Source organism: Mobula birostris, chromosome 9 (genome assembly GCF_030028105.1).
Source record: "Mobula birostris isolate sMobBir1 chromosome 9, sMobBir1.hap1, whole genome shotgun sequence".
Lineage (NCBI taxonomy): Eukaryota > Metazoa > Chordata > Chondrichthyes > Myliobatiformes > Myliobatidae > Mobula > Mobula birostris.
The window spans coordinates 1,094,442-1,112,161 of NC_092378.1; the positions used below are offsets into that span (position 1 = coordinate 1,094,442).

At 49.4% G+C, this 17,720-nt stretch overlaps 1 protein-coding gene across 6 annotated transcripts in view; it reads right to left on the bottom strand.

Annotated features, from left to right (window-relative positions):
- Positions 1-17,720, bottom strand: part of btbd11b (BTB (POZ) domain containing 11b) — a 130,612-nt gene that overhangs the window by 41,162 nt on the left and 71,730 nt on the right. For all 6 annotated transcript variants that reach the window (XM_072267344.1, XM_072267342.1, XM_072267341.1 and 3 more), the window contains 6 exons: positions 14,782-14,947; positions 12,492-12,581; positions 10,251-10,352; positions 8,853-8,946; positions 3,962-4,097; positions 1,856-2,076 (listed from right to left, as the gene is read on the bottom strand). In XM_072267344.1, coding sequence (XP_072123445.1) covers positions 1,856-2,076; positions 3,962-4,097; positions 8,853-8,946; positions 10,251-10,352; positions 12,492-12,581; positions 14,782-14,947 — 809 coding nt within the window. The remainder of the gene's footprint in view (positions 1-1,855; positions 2,077-3,961; positions 4,098-8,852; positions 8,947-10,250; positions 10,353-12,491; positions 12,582-14,781; positions 14,948-17,720) is intronic.

A 17,720-nucleotide genomic window follows, 5' to 3' on the forward strand; every position in this document is an offset into this window, starting at 1 on the left:
AGGAAATGGGGGAGATCTTAAATAGGTTTTTTGCATCTGTATTTACTAAGGAAACTGGCATGAAGTCTATGGAATTGAGGGAATCAAGTAGTGAGATCATGGAAACTGTACAGATTGAAAAGGAGGAGGTGCTTGCTGTCTTGAGGAAAATTAAAGTGGATAAATCCCCGGGACCTGACAGAGTGTTCCCTTGGACCTTGAAGGAGACTAGTGTTGAAATTGCGGGGGCCCTGGCAGAAATATTTAAAATGTCGCTGTCTATGGGTGAAGTGCCGGAGGATTGGAAAGTGGCTCATGTTGTTCCGTTTAAAAAAGGATCGAAAAGTAATTCGGGAAATTATAGGCAGGTGAGTTTAACGTCGGTAGTAGGTAAGTTATTGGAGGGAGTACTAAGAGACAGAATCTACAAGCATTTGGATAGACAGGGACTTATTAGGGAGAGTCAACATGGCTTTGTGCGTGGTAGGTCATGTTTGACCAATCTATTGGAGTTTTTTGAGGAGGTTACCAGGAAAGTGGATGAAGGGAAGGCAGTGGATATTGTCTACATGGATTTCAGTAAGGCCTTTGACAAGGTCCCGCATGGGAGGTTAGTTAGGAAAATTCAGTCGCTAGGTATACATGGAGAGGTGGTAAATTGGATTAGACATTGGCTCAATGGAAGAAGCCAAAGAGTGGTGGTAGAAAATTGCTTCTCTGAGTGGAGGCCTGTGACTAGTGGTGTGCCACAGGGATCAGTGCTGGGTCCATTGTTATTTGTCATCTATATCAATGATCTGGATGATAATGTGGTAAATTGGATCAGCAAATTTGCTGATGATACAAAGATTGGAGGTGTAGTAGACAGTGAGGAAGGTTTTCAGAGCCTGCAGAGGGACTTGAACCAGCTGGAAAAATGGGCTGAAAAATGGCAAATGGAGTTTAATACAGACAAGTGTGAGGTATTGCATGTTGGAAGGACAAACCAAGGTAGAACATACAGGGTTAATGGTAAGGCACTGAGGAGTGCAGTAGAACAGAGGGATCTGGGAATACAGATACAAAATTCCCTAAAAGTGGCGTCACAAGTAGATAGGGTCATAAAGAGAGCTTTTGGTACATTGGCCTTTATTAATCAAAGTATTGAGTATAAGAGCTGGAATGTTATGATGAGGTTGTATAAGGCATTGGTGAGGCCGAATCTGGAGTATTGTGTTCAGTTTTGGTCACCAAATTACAGGAAGGATATAAATAAGGTTGAAAGAGTGCAGAGAATGTTTACAAGGATGTTGCCAGGACTTGAGAAACTCAGTTACAGAGAAAGGTTGAATAGGTTAGGACTTTATTCCCTGGAGCGTAGAAGAATGAGGGGAGATTTGATAGAGGTATATAAAATTATGATGGGTATAGATAGCGTGAATGCAAGCAGGCTTTTTCCACTGAGGCAAGGGGAGAAAAAAACCAGAGGACATGGGTTAAGGGTGAGGGGGGAAAAGTTTAAAGGGAACATTAGTTGGGGCTTCTTCACACAGGGAGTGGTGGGAGTATGGAATGAGCTGCCAGACGAGGTGGTAAATGCGGGTTCTTTATTAACATTTAAGAATAAATTGGACAGATACATGGATGGGAGGTGTATGGAGGGATATGGTCCGTGTGCAGGTCAGTGGGACTTGGCAGAAAATGGTTCGGCACAGCCAAGAAGGGCCAAAAGGCCTGTTTCTGTGCTATAGTTTCTATGGTTTCTATGGTTTTCTAACATGGCAGCCTGTTTAATTGGGAGGCTCTTGGGGTGTCCCACAGGCCTCGAAATGGCTGGGTGGGGGTTGGGCGCCCGATAGCCTACGGTGGGCGATGGGTTGGGAGGAGTGACACTGACCGAGGCTGCGACAATCGAGGCTGATGTCCAAGAAGCTGTGCTCAGCGCTGTAGTAGAGTGGCTCCCTCAGGACGCTGACCCACACCCGGCTGCCACTGCTGGGGGATGGAGAGGGGTGCACGGAGTCGGGGAGTTCCCTCCCCTCGGCCAGGATCTCCTCCAGTGTCACCACCTTCCTCATCTCTTCCTCCGAGTGTGCCAGCAGCTTTCGGAACACGTTCCTGAGGAGGCAGAGTTCAGGAAGAGAGGTTAGGGAATGGTCAAACTATACAAACCCTCAGACACATAGCCCGCCCCCCACACACACTCGTACGTACCACTGACAGACCCCACAGTGAGACTGCTGCCCCACCCCCCCCAGACACGTACACTCCCCTGGACAGATGCCAATGGCAGATCATTGCCCCACTAGATGGCACAAAGATTGGTGGTGTTGTAGGTAGTGTCGGGGTTACAATGGGACATTGACAGGATGCAGAGATGGGCCAAGTCGCAGATGGAGTTTGAAATTTAAGGCAGAGTATCAGTTTAATGGCATGATTCTTGGCAGTGTGGAGGAACAGAGGGGTTTTGGGGTCCACGTCTAGAGATTCCTCAAAGTTGCTGATCAAGTTGACAGGATTGTTAAGGTGGTCTATGGTGTGTTGGCCTTCATTAGTCAGGGGATTGAGTTCAAGATTCACAAGGCAATGTTGCTGCTCCTTTAAACTTGTTAGACCACACTTAGAGAATGTGTTCAGTTCTGGTCACCTCATTATAAGGAGGATGTGGAAGCTTTAGAGAGAGTGCAGAGATTTACCAGGATGCTGTCTGGATTAGAGAGAATGATTTATGATGTTAGGCTGAGTTAGCTTGGTCTCTTCTCTTTGGAGTTTTGGAGGATGAGGAGTGTCTTGATAGAGGTGCACAAGATAAGATGCATAGGACAGGCGGAGATGATCCCAGATTGGAAATGGCTAATACGAGAGGACATCATTTTAAGACGAAATTATAGGGAGGATGTCAGAGGTAGTTTTTTTTTATATAAAAAGAGGGTTGGGTGTGTGTAATGCCCTGCCAGGGGTGGTGATAGAAGCAGATACATTAGTGACACTTAAGAGACTCTCAGACAGGCACATGGATGATAGAAAAATGGAGGCAATGTAGTACGCTGTTCTCAGAGTAGGTGAGAAGTTCAGCACAACACCCTGTCCTGTTCTATTTTCAGACATGTTACCCCCCCCCCCCCCAACACTTCCTGATCCAAACAACAGACTGAAAGACCCCTCCTGCACACTCTGGCTCCCAACTCCACCCAGTGAGTCTCTTGTCCCTGCCCATCCCAATCCCCCTCATTCATCCCCATAACCCTCCCCCACTGAGTCTTCACACCTCAGTACTGTGTAACATACACAAAATGCTGGAGGAGCAGCATCTATGGAAAAGAGTCCAGTTGACGTTTCAGACCGAGACTCTTCAGCAGGAAGTCCCATTCTGACATATCCATCCATGGTCTCCTCTACTGTCGCAATGAGACCAAGACCACCACCATGTATTCCATGTGGGTAGCCTCCAACCTGATGGCGTGAACATCGACTTCTCAAACTTCCGGTAATGCCCCACCTCCCCCCATTCCCCGTCCCCTTTTCCCTCTCTCCACCATATCTCCTTGCCTGCCCATTGTCTCCCTCGAGTACTCCTTCCTCTTTTTCTTTCTTCCATGCCTTCTGTCCTCTATTTTTCTCTCCCTTCTCCAGCCCTGTACCTCTTTTCCTTGATCAGATTTCCAGCTCTTTACTTCACCCCCAAAACCCAGTTTCACCTATAACCTTGTATCTTTCTCCCCTCCTCCCACTTTCTAAATCTGACTCATCTTTTTTTCTCCAGGCCCAAACGTTGACTGTACTTTTTTCCATACATGCTGCCTGGCCTGCTGAGTTCCTCCAGCATTTTACGTGTTGCTCGGATTTGCAGCGTCTGCAGATTTTCTCTCGCTCATACTGTGTAGTTGGTTGCCTACAAAATCCCCCGGTCACTTGTGAACGTCTGGAGATGGCTGACTGGGTAACTCTGGTTATTGGCTTTATCCGCAGTTTCCTGCAGGTGCTGACGAGGTATTCCTGTTACCTGTGTCCATGCGCTGCAGCTTGGCTGAATGCATTCATGTCACCTTGGGGGGTGATGGTCATCCCATTCCTGGACACCGTCCCCATCGTTGGATCAGCCCCCCTCTCCAACAGCAAATTCACCATCTCCACATCACCTGAGACCAGCACAGACCTCATCGTTAGTAATGCACTGCTTTCTGTCCAAAACTCCCACAGTACCACCTTTTTTTAAACTATAAAAGTTTATTTACACAAATACACAAAGTACAAACATTCAGTGTTTACAAGACAGTGAATAAATTCAAATTAAAATATGATTATTACTGTCTATAAAAGTCAATTTCCGAGGGGGCCCATCACTCCCAGAAATACCCCATTGTACCCATTGTGACCGCAAGCTCCCTCTCCAAGGACGGCTGGGCATGAACGTATCCTCGGAAGAGGGGCAGGCAGTGGTACCCAGACTCCTCCCGGCCATAGAATGGACAGGTGGACGGGGTGTCAGTGAACCTGTTGCACGGTACTGCCCTGCGTAACACCTCCCACCCCAGGACGCCAATGTACAGGGGAAGGACGCCTGTATAAAGAGATTTCCACTGGGGACCTCCTCCGCTGCCAGGTGGTAACATGGGCTACCAAGGTGAGCCCGGTCAGCAGATGAAGACAAGGAAAGGACAGGTGTGCAAGAACCGCCCGTACAGGAAATGCTATGGAGCGTCACGGAATGGCACGGTGGGCATCCCCGTGAGACGGCTCATGCTGTGTGGGACCCTCTCCCACGTGGGATCCTGAGGCCTGGGTCCGATGAGCACCTCCAGCCCATCAGGTGGTGGTGCAGTCGAAACCCCTCCACTTCCCTGAGCCCCCTCGGCCCACTGTGATAGGATGATGACCAGTCCCCCTCACAGCAAGAGCACCGTACCCCCACGGGTGCAGTAGCACCCTGTCTGGACGAGACCTGACCCCATACACTCAACAGCTCTCAGTAAAACAAGGCAGTTACCTCAGAGCGGAGTGGCTGATGCTATTTGCTGGAAGCTGCACGGCCTCCTGCAGGCAGTGTCCCCGGCGCAGAAAGTTTGTCACCGACACATACTGTCTCAGAGGGTGGTCACTGTACGGGTATCTCTGCAGGATCCTGTGTGGAGAACCACCAGCTGGGCGCACAGTCACACCAACGACTGACTGCCCTCCGCAATTGGAACACTCAGGCCTGCAGCAGAGACTCAATGCCTCCAATTGCCTCAGAAGTCCACCAGCCTCTTCTGGGTCCTGAAGACAAAAGCAGTGGCTGGGACCAAAATAATCAGCCGGTACCACACCATGGAGACGACCAGCTGACCTTCCCCGGTATGAGATCGCACGAAGGAGTCCTAGACAGCGTCCCAGCCGGACAGAGATTCTGTCTCCAAACCCGCCAGTTCACCGGCCAAGCCTCTTCCGTCGAGCTCAGGTAGACCCCCAAGTACAGCAAAGGATCTCATCCCCTCTGGTAGGGAGCCCACCTGCCACTGACCCACTAAGAGACCCGAACACACTTCCCAGTTGACCCTTGCAAAGGACGTGGCCGAGAAGATCGGCTGGCAGTCTTGCATCCCCTGCAACTCAACTGGCCAGTGACCATGAGGAGGACATCAATGGCGTAAACTGGAAAGACAAGCCTCCATACCTGGTTCACGTAGAAACCAGACCCGTTAATCTCTTATGGAGAAGGCCTCCACGCAGAGTACAACTGCCCTGATGTGGGGCACCGCTGACGTAGCCCCCTCCCAAAGCACAAGGGAGCTGTCAACAACCCATTAACCTTAACAAGGCACTCTGTAGCAGTGTACAACATTTGGATGTGGGCCACAACATGTGGCACAGAGTCCCAAACGCTCGCAGAGTCCCAAAAAGGTACTCGTGGTCCAGCCTGTAAAACGCTTTCTCTTGGTCAAGGAAGAAAAATGCGACTGACAGACCAGCCTCTCGACACAGGTAAATCAGATCCCAGACAAGGTGGATATTGTCCTGGATCAACCACCCTTGGACTGTGTAGGACTGGTCAGGGCAGGCCTCTCGTGCCAGCACGAAGCCCAGATGATTGGCCACTGCCCGGGCAAAATCTTGTACTCCGCACTGAGGAAAGATACTGGGCATCAGTTCCTCAGGCAACAGAGATCCCCTTCTTTGGCAACAGGGTTACCACTGCTCTGCACCAAGAGAGGGGCATCTCAACCAACACCACGCTCTCCCCCAATACCCCTGCACCCTGCATAATCAGCCCCTAGGATGTCCCAGAAGGCTCAGAGAGATTCAAAGGTCAACCCGTGGACTTTCCTCGCTGCTGCTGGTTGAGGGCACTGGTCAGCTCCACCAAAGATAGCGTGCATCAAGTCGCTCAGCACCCCCAGGGCTGACCCTCACCACGTCCTCCCACACAGCCCTGTGTGCATCCTTGTTTCATGGGTCCGGTGAGAAAAGAGCCTCATAAAAGGAATGAACTTCCTCAACAATTCTCGCCGGATCCGTGACGGAGGAGACATCCTCTGCCAGCAACTCCACTAACTGCCTGCGGACACCCGTCCCCCTCGAGAGAAAGCGTAGGAGGGGGGCAGGGGTGGTCCAGATCCTGCAGCATCCGGACCTGCGACCTCACATAAGCACCTCGGGACCTCTCAAGCTGCAGGTGTCAGTGCCTCCTCCTTCCTCTGGTACTCATCCCAAAGGGGCTGCTCTCCACTAGTCATCCCTGGCAGGGACTCCAAGTCGATCAGCTCGTTCTCAAGCCAATCGTTCCCGGACAACCACCGCTTGGTCAGCCTGATAGCCTATTCCTGGCAAAACAGTCAGATGTGAGACCTGCCCACATCCCACCAGAGCCTCAGGAAGGGGAAATTTCCCTGTTCCTCCTGCCAGTTCCTCCAAAGGTGATGGAACGAATCCCAGAACCAGCTGTCCTCCAGCAGCCGGTTGTTGAAGTGCCAGTATGTGAACTCTACCCATTCAGTTCTGCCCACACCAGGTGGCGGTCTGAGCACACAACTGGCCGCACGGAGGCAGCCAACGCCCGGGAGATGTGTGCCCTGGAGATGTACAGTTGATCAATCCGCGAGCCTTCACCCCCTCTGTACCTCCTTGAGAAAGCACAGAGGTCAGGGTGAAGGCTCCGAAACGTCGTCCAAGTCAGAGGATACAACCAACTCCTGTAACCGTCTTACTGATGCTCGACTACTCTGAGGACCAGTGTGATCCCTCTCCACGAGGGTGCAATTGAAATCACTCCTACAATTACGCATTTGCTCTGATCTATGAACCCAGCAACGTAAACATCTCTTAGAACAGGCACAACTGCATTGGGCCAGGCTCAGGGGCGTACATGTTTACAAAATGCATCGGCACACCATCGTGGCGCACGGCTAGGTGAAGTAGGTGGCCTGGCACGAGGTCCTGAACTGGCAAAACCGCAGGCTGGAAAAAAAGGGCCAACAAGATGGCCACCCCGCTGGAAGTGGAGCTGAGGTGACTCATGTGGACACCTCCCCCCCACCCCCCACACATCCCTCGGCATTTCAGGAGCCAGGTGGATTCATCTCCTGGAATGGTGAGGGTTTCCTGCAGGAATCTCACCACATATCACCCATCCCAGAGGACAGAGAGATCATGGAATCTGCGGAGAGCCCCCCACCACCTCTGGCATTAAGGGTGGCAACACTTAACCTCATGACTCACTTTATTGAGACCCCTCACCAGAGCCCCCAGGAGTAGAAGAGCTCTCCTTCAACCCCTTTCCTGTCTTCGCCCCACAACCCTTCTCCAGGGTCTCCAGGAGTCTCTGAAACTGGTGCCTCTCCTTACAGGTCACATCAACTCCCTTGCCCTTCTTCTGTAGGACAGTTCGGAAAGACTGAATGACCCTCTGCAGACCCAACCATCCATGTGCTGACCTTTAGCATCACAACCTGGTACTCCAGCTGCAGTGCTGTCGACAAAAAAGCCTTGCAGAGGGTGGTTAGGGGAGCAGATTAGGTTATTGGGGTCTTCCTACCTTCTGTCCAAGAACTCTTTCAGAGTCGATGCCTCCAGAAGACACGGTACATCATTAAAGACCCCTCACACCCTCTCCTTGAACTGTTTGTTCTTCTGCCATCAGGCAAACGTTACAGGAGCATCAAAACTAAAACCACAAGGCTACTAAACAGCTTCCTCCCACAGGCAGTCAGACTGCTAAATAGCTGCTCCACCTCCAAGGCAGAGTTGGCAACCGGACAGTTTAGGCAATTCTTTGGAATATACTCAAACTCTTTACAGACTCTGCTCAGCACCAAGAGACACAGATTGAAAAACTTCCCCAAACAGAATCCTTCCAGGCAACAAAACTGTTTCAGCCCACTGCTGAGGAGATATTTCACACTCCCAAAGTCCACTGGCCATCTCCAAAACCATTCTTTGGCAATTTTGCAGTAAACTTTCAACTTTAGGACAGAGAGCTCCATCAGTGAGAGTATCCCTCAGTACCACCCCTCCCACAGTGTGACCCTCCCTCGGTACCACCCCTCTCACAGTGTGACTCTCCCTCAGATCCACCTCTCCCACAGTGTGACCCTCCCTCGGTACCACCTCCTCCCACACTGTGACCCTCCCTCGGTACCGCCCCTCCCACATCTGACCCTCCCTCGGTACCGCCCCTCCCACAATCTGACCCTCCCTCAGAATCACCCCTCCCACAGTGTGACCCTCCATCAGTACCACCCCTCCCACAGTGTGACCCTCCCTCAGTACCGCCCCTCCCACAGTGTGACCCACCTTCAGAACCACCCCTCCCACAGTGTGACCCTCCCTCAGTACCGCCCCTCCAACAGTGTGACCCTCCCTCAGTACCGCCCCTCCCGTGCCCCAGGGAGGGTGCTGAGTGAAGAGCCCTCACTCACCCGCTGCCGATGCCAGCTGGAGGGGAGTCTCTGAGTAATTCTCCCCACCTGGTCCGAGGGAGCCTTCAACATGGGCTCCATGATCCAGCAGCAGCTGTGGAGAGGAGAGGAGAGACGAGGCGAGGGAATCGTTACGGACAGATCAGGCCAGCAATTATATCAACCTAAACCACAGAGGGAAGGATTGGTTGGTGCATCGGTGTGGGAGGGGAACAGGGCTGGGGATCAGTGGTGCTGTTGGGGAAGGAAGGAGAGGCATTTTCCTTGGAGGGTTCTGCACCAGGTAGTTGCTAGGTGCTGGGACTGACATCTTCAGCACTTCCCTACGATGGAGCCTCTGGCTCAACACAATTACAAGAGTCAGCAAGGCCACTTGACCCACACCACCTGGTGACCAAATAACTTATAACCAGTATGTGTCTGGACTGTGAGAGCACGCAGAGGGAAATCACACATTCCACGGGGAGTCCTTACCGACGATGCTGGTATTTGAACTCTGACACCCCAAATGTACTAACATTGTGTTAACCACTGCACCCCTGACACACTCATGGGGTTATTGCAGGAAAGTAGCACCAAAGGGAAAATATGAGCCATGATCTGATTGAACTCATTCCACTGAGATGCAGCACTGAGCATCATAGGAAGTCATTCCTGCCTGTGGCCATCAAACTTTACAACTCTTCCCTTGGAGGGTCAGACATCCTGAGCCAATAGGCTGGTCCTGGACTTATTTCATAATTTACTGGCATAATTTACATATTACTATTTAATTATTTATTGTTCTGTTACTATTTATTATTTATGGTGCAACTGTAACGAAAACCAATTTCCCCCGGGATCAATAAAGTATGACTATGACGGAGCAGCTTGCTCTCATCTTGTAACGAGCGGCTTTGACTGAGTCATGATACGTGTACCAATCAAACATAACTATACCTGCCCCGATGACGTCCTCTGGCAGCTCGACCCACCTGCCCAACAGCCTCTGTGTGAAAAGGTTCCCTCTCACGTCCCTTTTAAGCGTTCCTCCTCTCACCTTAAACCCGTGGCCCCCGGATTTAGACTCCTGACCCCGGGGCAAAGTGGGCACCCATCTCATTGATCCCATCACCCTGCACTTGGCCTGTGGTTTCACCCCTTGGGTCATTCCAGTGTTCCACCAGACACTCCTGAAAACTGTCAGTGATCCTGCTGTCCCCACACTCCCCGGTAGTGGTTTCCGGCTCTTCACCTCTCTCTGGGTCAGAAACATCCCCCACCACATCCTGAAATCTCCCCCCCTTCCCCTGCATGCTAAGTTGACCTCCTGAAGTTTTCTTCACCTCTGGATAAGCTGTAGGAAGGTCAAGGCTGTGACTCTTTCACAAAAACACACACACACACACACACGGTTACCTGCACAATGGCCACGTGTCCGTGCAGGACAGCGAGCGTGAGGGCTGTCCAGTGGCGAGAATCCGGCGGGATGGACGGGCACTTGCAGGAGGGGCTCGGAACCTGTAGGGTGCAGGAGGTGAGTGTCAGAGTGTCAGAGCCTGAGCAGAGCCATCGGCACTGAGATACTGGGACAGGAAGTAGCAATGACAGACAGGAAGTGGCAGTGACGGACAGGGGAAACTTAAAACCATAAGATATAGGAGCAGAGCTAGGCCATTCAGCCCATCGAGTCTGCTCCACCATTCAATCAAGGGCTGATCCAATTCTTCCAGTCATCCCCACTCCCTTGCTTTCACCCCATACCCTTTGATGCCCTGGTTAATCAAGAACCTATCTATCTCTGCCTTAAATGTACCCAATGACTTGGCCTCCACAGCCGCTCGTGGTAACAAATTCCTCAGATTCACCACACTTTGGCTAAAGTAATTTCTCTGCATCTCTGTTCTAAATGAACATTCTTCAATCCTGAAGTCGTGCCCTCTCGTCCTGGACTCCCCTACCATGTATAACTTTGCCATGTCTAATCTGTTCAGGTCTTTAACATTCGGAATGTTTCTCTGAGATCCCCCCTCATTCTCCTGAACTCCAGGGAATACAGCCCAAGAGCTGCCAGACGTTCCTCATACGGTAACCCTTTCATTCCTGGAATCATTCTCATGAATCTTCTCTGAACCCTCTCCAATGTCAGTCTATCCTTTCTAAAATAAGGAGCCCAAAACTGCATATAATACTCCAAGTGTGGTCTCACGAGTGCCTTATAGAACCTCAACATCACATCCCTGCTCTTATATTCTATACCTCTAGAAATGAATGACAACATTGCATTCGCCTTCTTCACCACCGACTCAACCTGGAGGTTAACCTTTAGGGTATCCTGCACAAGGACTCCCAAGTCCCTTTGCATCTCTGCATTTTGAATTCTCTCCCCATCTAAATAATAGTCTGCCTGTTTATACACTTTCCAAGGCCACTTCTTTGCCCATTCCCCTAAACTATCCAAGTCTCTCTACAGGCTCTGTTCCCTCAACACGACCAGCTCCTCCACCTATCTTTATATTATCAGCAAATTTAGCCACAAATCCATTAATCCCATAGTCCAAATCATTGACATACATCGTAATAAGCAGCGGTCCCAACACTGACCCCTGTGGAACGCCACTGGTAACCAGCAGCCAGCCAGAATAGAATCCCTTTATCCCCACTCTCTGTTTTCTGCCAATCAGCCAATGCTCCATCCGTGCTAGTAACTTCCCTATAATTCCATGGGCTCGTATCTTGCTAAGCAGCCTCATATGCGGCACCTTGTCAAAGGCCTTCTGAAAATCCAAGTACACCACATCTACTGCATCTCCTTTGTCTACCCTGCTTGTAATTTCCTCAAAAAATTACAGGAGGTTAGTCAGGCAGGATTTTCCTTTCAGGAAACCATGCTGGCTTTGGCCTATCTTATCATGTGCTTCCAGGTACTCCGTAATCTCATCCCTAACAATCGATTCCAACAACTGATGTCAGGCTAACAGGTCTATAGTTTCCTTTCTGCTGCCTCCCATACTTCTTCAATAGCAGAGTAACATTTGCAATTTTCCAGACATCCGGTACAATGCCAGAATGTATCGATTCTTGAAAGATCATTGTTAATGCCTCCACAATCTGTCCAGCTACTTCCTTCAGAACCCGAGGGTGCATTCCATCAGGTCCAGGAGATTTATCCACCCTCAGACCATTAAGCTTCCTGAGCACCTTCTCAGTCATAATTTTCACTACACATACTTGACTTCCCTGACACTCTTGAAAGTCTGGTATACTGCAGATGTCTTCCATGGTGAGGACTGATGCAAAATACACATTCAGTTCCTACATGGGGGGGGGGGGTGGAAGAAGAGAAAGTAATGGAGAACTGGAAGGGAGGGCATTGTACACTGGGGAGACAGCACACATCTACTGCACAACACTTACCAGCCCACAGCATGTGATGGTGCACGGCAGTGTATAACCATGTGTAGCAGTGTTGCAACGTGCAGTAATGAACAACGAGCCCGAAAGCAGAGAGCTGTGCACTCCCTGAGGGAGAGGTGCTGGAGGGTCAGCAAGGGTTGTGGCCGGAGTGAATTGGAGGGTCAGTGTGAAGTAATGGTCAAGCTGAGGACATTGGATGGAATCTACCCCAAGGCATGGGCTTCTCTCCACGTCATTCATTACCTCACGGTTCACATCTGCTCCACCATCGAGCAACATCTGGACCATGGCCTCATCGCCCCGAGCACAGGCATACATCAGCGGAGTCAAACCCTGGGGTCAGTCAGTGTGAAACAGACTCCTGTTATTCTGTGCTAACATCACACAACTATACACAACATCCCGTCACCCACCCCTCGGTTCACAGGTCAGTGTGTAACAGACTCCCGTTATTCCGTGCTAACATCACACAACTATACACAACATCCCGTCACCCACCCCTTGCTTGATGGTTCGTCAACATCACAAGCAGTAAGTCTGGGACAGCAGGTCAGGCAGGCACCACAGAGCACACAAAATACACAGCAGACCAGGCCTTCACACAGTGACTCACCACCCTCAGGACTGGGCAGAGTCTGACTGACTGATCTCCCAGACTGTTGGACGTTATTTTCCTCAACGGCCAAGAGATTCATTCACTTTTATTAACGTTAGGCCACTTTTCTTAATTCACTGGGTATGTTTGAAAGGAGGGCAGAACATGGGGAAAGTGGCAGTTATACATTTCCTGTGGGAGTGGGTGGTTACACACATCCAGGAGTGGGGTTGGAGGTAACCTGTGTGGGGAAGGGCCACAGAGGAGTCAGGTTGCCATTTACAACCAAAGGTAACCTGTGTGTGGAGGTCCATTGCCCTGCCTTGCGGTTAGCACGACACTATCACAGCTGGAGGTGGCAAAGTCTGGAGTTTAATTCTGACACGATCTGTAAGGAGTTTGCAGTTCTCCCCGTGATTTCCCACAATCCAAAGACATCCCGATTGATGGATGAATTGGTCATTGTAAATTGTCCTGTGATTATGTTGGGATTAAATCCAGGGATTAATGGGCAGTGTGGCTCAAATTCCACACTGCATCTCAGTAAATAAATAAATCAAATAGATGGGTTACTGGGTGATGCAGCTGTATCACCAAATAAAGCTTTCATGTACTGACTAATCAAGAACATACCTACCTCCATTTTAAATACACCCAACGGCTGCCCCCACAGCCGTCTGTGGCAGTTACCCTCTGGCTAAGGAAATTGCTCCTCACCTCTGTTCTAAATGAATGTCCCTCTGTTGAGGCAGTGTCCTCTGGTTCTGGACTCTTCCACGATAGCAAACATCCTCTTCACATCTACTCTGTCTAGGTCCTTCAATATTCAAAAGGTTTCAATGAGACCTACCCCATTCTTCTAAACTCCTGTCAGTACTGGCCAGGGCCATCAGCCACTCCTAATACAATAACCCTACCATAACTGGGATCATTCATGTGACCATCTGTGTATTCTCAGGCTGTCTCCTTTGGTCGGAGGCATCTCCCTCTCCCTTATTCAGCTTTCATTTCACACTGCTGTTCAGGGAAGGTGAGGCACTAGGCAGGGGTAACAAACAGCACCAGGCCATGCTAATACTCAGTCAGAAACACTGTCTCGCACTCACACCCGTACCTGCTCACAGTGAGTGTCGCTGTCTCGCACTCACACCTGCTCACCGTGTTGCTGTCTCACACTTGCACTCGTACCTTCACACTGAGTGTTGATACGGTCGCTGTCTCACTCTGTACCTTCACACTGAGTGCTGATACAGTCGCTGTGTACCTGCACAATAAGTGTTGATACAGTCACTGTCTCACACTCTGTACCTGTACACTGAGCGTTGATACAGTCACTGCCTCACACTCTGTACCTGTAACAGTCAGTGTTGATACAGTCGCTGTGTACGTGCACACTGTGAATGTTGATACACTCACTGTCTCACACTCTGTACCTGCACACACTGAGTGTTGATACAGTCGCTGTATACCTGTACACTGAGCGTTGATAGTTGCTGTCTCACACTATGTTCCTGTATCTGCACACTGTGAGTGTTGATACAGTTGCTGTGTACCTGCACACTGAGTGTTGATACAGTCGCCGTGTACCTGCACACTCTTGAGTGTTGATACAGTCACCATGTACCTGCACACTCAGTGTTGATACAGTCGCCGTGTACCTGCGCACTCAGTGTTGATACAGTCGCCGTGTACCTGCACACTCAGTGTTGATACAGTCGCTGTGTACCTGCACAGTGTTGATACAGTCGCCATGCACCTGCACACTGAGTGTTGATACAGTCGCTGTGTACCTGCACAGTGTTGATACAGTCGCCATGCACCTGCACACTGAGTGTTGATACAGTCGCCGTGTACCTGCACACTGAGTATCGATACAGTCGCTGTGTACCTGCACACTGTGTGTTGATACAGTCGCTGTCTCAAACTCTATTCCTGTACCTGCACACTGTGAGTGTTGACGCCATCGTCCCCCAGTAAACAGATGGCCTGATTGACCAAGTCTGTCCGGCCACAGGTCAGCATGTGGAATCCCAGGGCCTGCCGGAACCTGGCATCAGTTGCTGCAGCATCCAACTTGAGTGAGGCACACGAGTAATCGTCAGCACTGAAAGGGAGAACAACCGGTCACTCTGGCTGCATGACAGTGCTGTCCGTTGTCAAAACCCCACTCTTTCCACTCAAACGTACCACAGCGTGCTGCCTGTTGTCAAAACCCCACTCTCCTTCAAACGTACCACAGCGTGCTGCCTGTTGTCAAAACCCCACTCTCTTTCAAACGTACCACAGCGTGCTGCCTGTTGTCAAAACCCCACTCTCCATAGAACCATAGAACCATAGAAACTACAGCACAGAAACAGGCCCTTTGGCCCATCTTGGCTGTGCCGAACCATTTTCTACCTAGTCCCACTGACCTGCACACGGACCATATCCCTCCATACACCTCCCATCCATGTATCTGTCCAATTTATTCTTAAATGTTAAAAAAGAACCCGCATTTACCACCTCGTCTGGCAGCTCATTCCATACTCCCACCACTCTCTGTGTGAAGAAGCCCCCCCTAATGTTCCCTTTAAACTTTTCCCCCCTCACCCTTAACCCATGTCCTCTGGTTTTTTTCTCCCCTTGCCTCAGTGGAAAAAGCCTGCTTGCATTCACTCTATCTATACCCATCATAATTTTATATACCTCTATCAAATCTCCCCTCATTCTTCTATGCTCCAGGGAACAAAGTCCTAACCTATTCAACCTTTCTCTGTAACTGAGTTTCTCAAGTCCCAGCAACATCCTTGTAAACCTTCTCTGCACTCTTTCAACCTTATTTATATCCTTCCTGTAATTTGGTGACCAAAACTGAACACAATACTCCAGATTCGGCCTCACCAATGCCTTATACAACCTCATCATAACATTCCAGCTCTTATACTCAATACTTTGATTAATGAAGGTCAATGTACCAAAAGCTCTCTTTACGACCCTATCTACCTGTGACGACATTTTTAGGGAATTTTGTATCTGTATTCCCAGATCCCTCTGTTCCACTGCACTCCTCAGTGCCTTACCATTAACCCTGTATGTTCTACCTTGGTTTGTCCTTCCAACATGCAATACCTCACACTTGTCAGTATTAAACTCCATCTGCCATTTTTCAGCCCATTTTTCCAGCTGGTCCAAGTCCCTCTGCAGGCTCTGAAAACCTTCCTCACTGTCTACTACACCTCCAATCTTTGTATCATCAGCAAACTTGCTGATCCAATTTACCACATTATCATCCAGATCATTGATATAGATGACAAATAACAATGGACCCAGCACTGATCCCTGTGGCACACCACTAGTCACAGGTCTCCACTCAGGGAAGCAATTCTCTACCACCACTCTCTGGCTTCTTCCATCGAGCCAATGTCTAATCCAATTTACCACCTCTCCATGTATACCTAGCGACTGAATTTTCCTAACTAACCTCCCATGCGGGACCTTGTCAAAGGCCTTACTGAAGTCCATGTAGACAATATCCACTGCCTTCCCTTCATCCACTTTCCTGGTAACCTCCTCGAAAAACTCCAACAGATTGGTCAAACATGACCTACCACGCACAAAGCCATGTTGACTCTCCCTAATAAGCCCGTCTATCCAAATGCTTGTAGATTCTGTCTCTTAGTACTCCCTCCAATAACTTACTTACTACTGACGTTAAACTCACCTGCCTATAATTTCCCGGATTACTTTTTGATCCTTTTTTAAACAACGGAACAACATGAGCCACTTTCCAATCCTCCGGCACTTCACCCGTAGACAGCGACATTTTAAATATATCTGCCAGGGCCCCTGCAATTTCAACACTAGTCTCCTTCAAGGTCCGAGGGAACACTCTGTCAGGTTCTGGGGATTCATCCACTTTAATTTTCCTCAAGACAGCAAGCACCTCCTCCTTTTCAATCTGTACAGTTTCCATGGTCTCACTACTTGATTCCCTCAATTCCATAGATTTCATGCCAGCTTCCTTAGTAAATACAGACGCAAAAAACCTATTTAAGGTCTCCCCCATTTCCTTTGGTTCCGCACAAAGCCGACCCCTCTGATCTTCAAGAGGACCAATTTTATCCCTTACAATCCTTTCGCTCTTAATATACTTGTAAAAGCTCTTTGGATTATCCTTCACTTTGACTGCCAAGGCAACCTCATGTCTTCTTTTTGCCCTCCTGATTTCTTTCTTAAGTATTTTCTTGCACTTCTTATACTCCTCAAGCACCTGGTTTACCCCCTGTTTCCTATACATTTCATACAACTCCCTCTTCTTCTTTATCAGAGTTGCAAGATCCCTTGAGAACCAAGGTTCCTTATTCCCATTCAATTTGCCTTTAATCCTGACAGGAACATACAAACTCTGCACTCTCAAAATTTCCCCTTTGAAGGCTTCCCACCTACCAATCACATCTTTGCCAGAGAACAACCTGTCCTAATCCACGCTTTTTAGATCCTTTCTCAATTCTTCAAATTTGGCCTTCTTCCAGTTCAGAACCTCAACCCTGGGACCAGATCTATCCTTGTCCATGATCAAATTGAAACTAATGGTGTTATGATCACTGGAACCAAAGTGCTTCCCTACACAGACTTCTGTCACTTGCCCTAATTCGTTTCCTAACAGGAGATCCAATATTGCATCCCCTCTAGTTGGTCCCTCTATATACTGATTTAGAAAACTTTCCTGAACACATTTTACAAACTCTAAACCATCTAGACCCCTAACAGTATGGGAGTCCCAATCAATGTATGGAAAATTAAAATCCCCTACCACCACAACTTTATGTTTCCTGCAGTTGCCTGCTATCTCTCTGCAGATTTGCTCTTCCAAGTCTCGTTGACTATTGGGTGGTCTG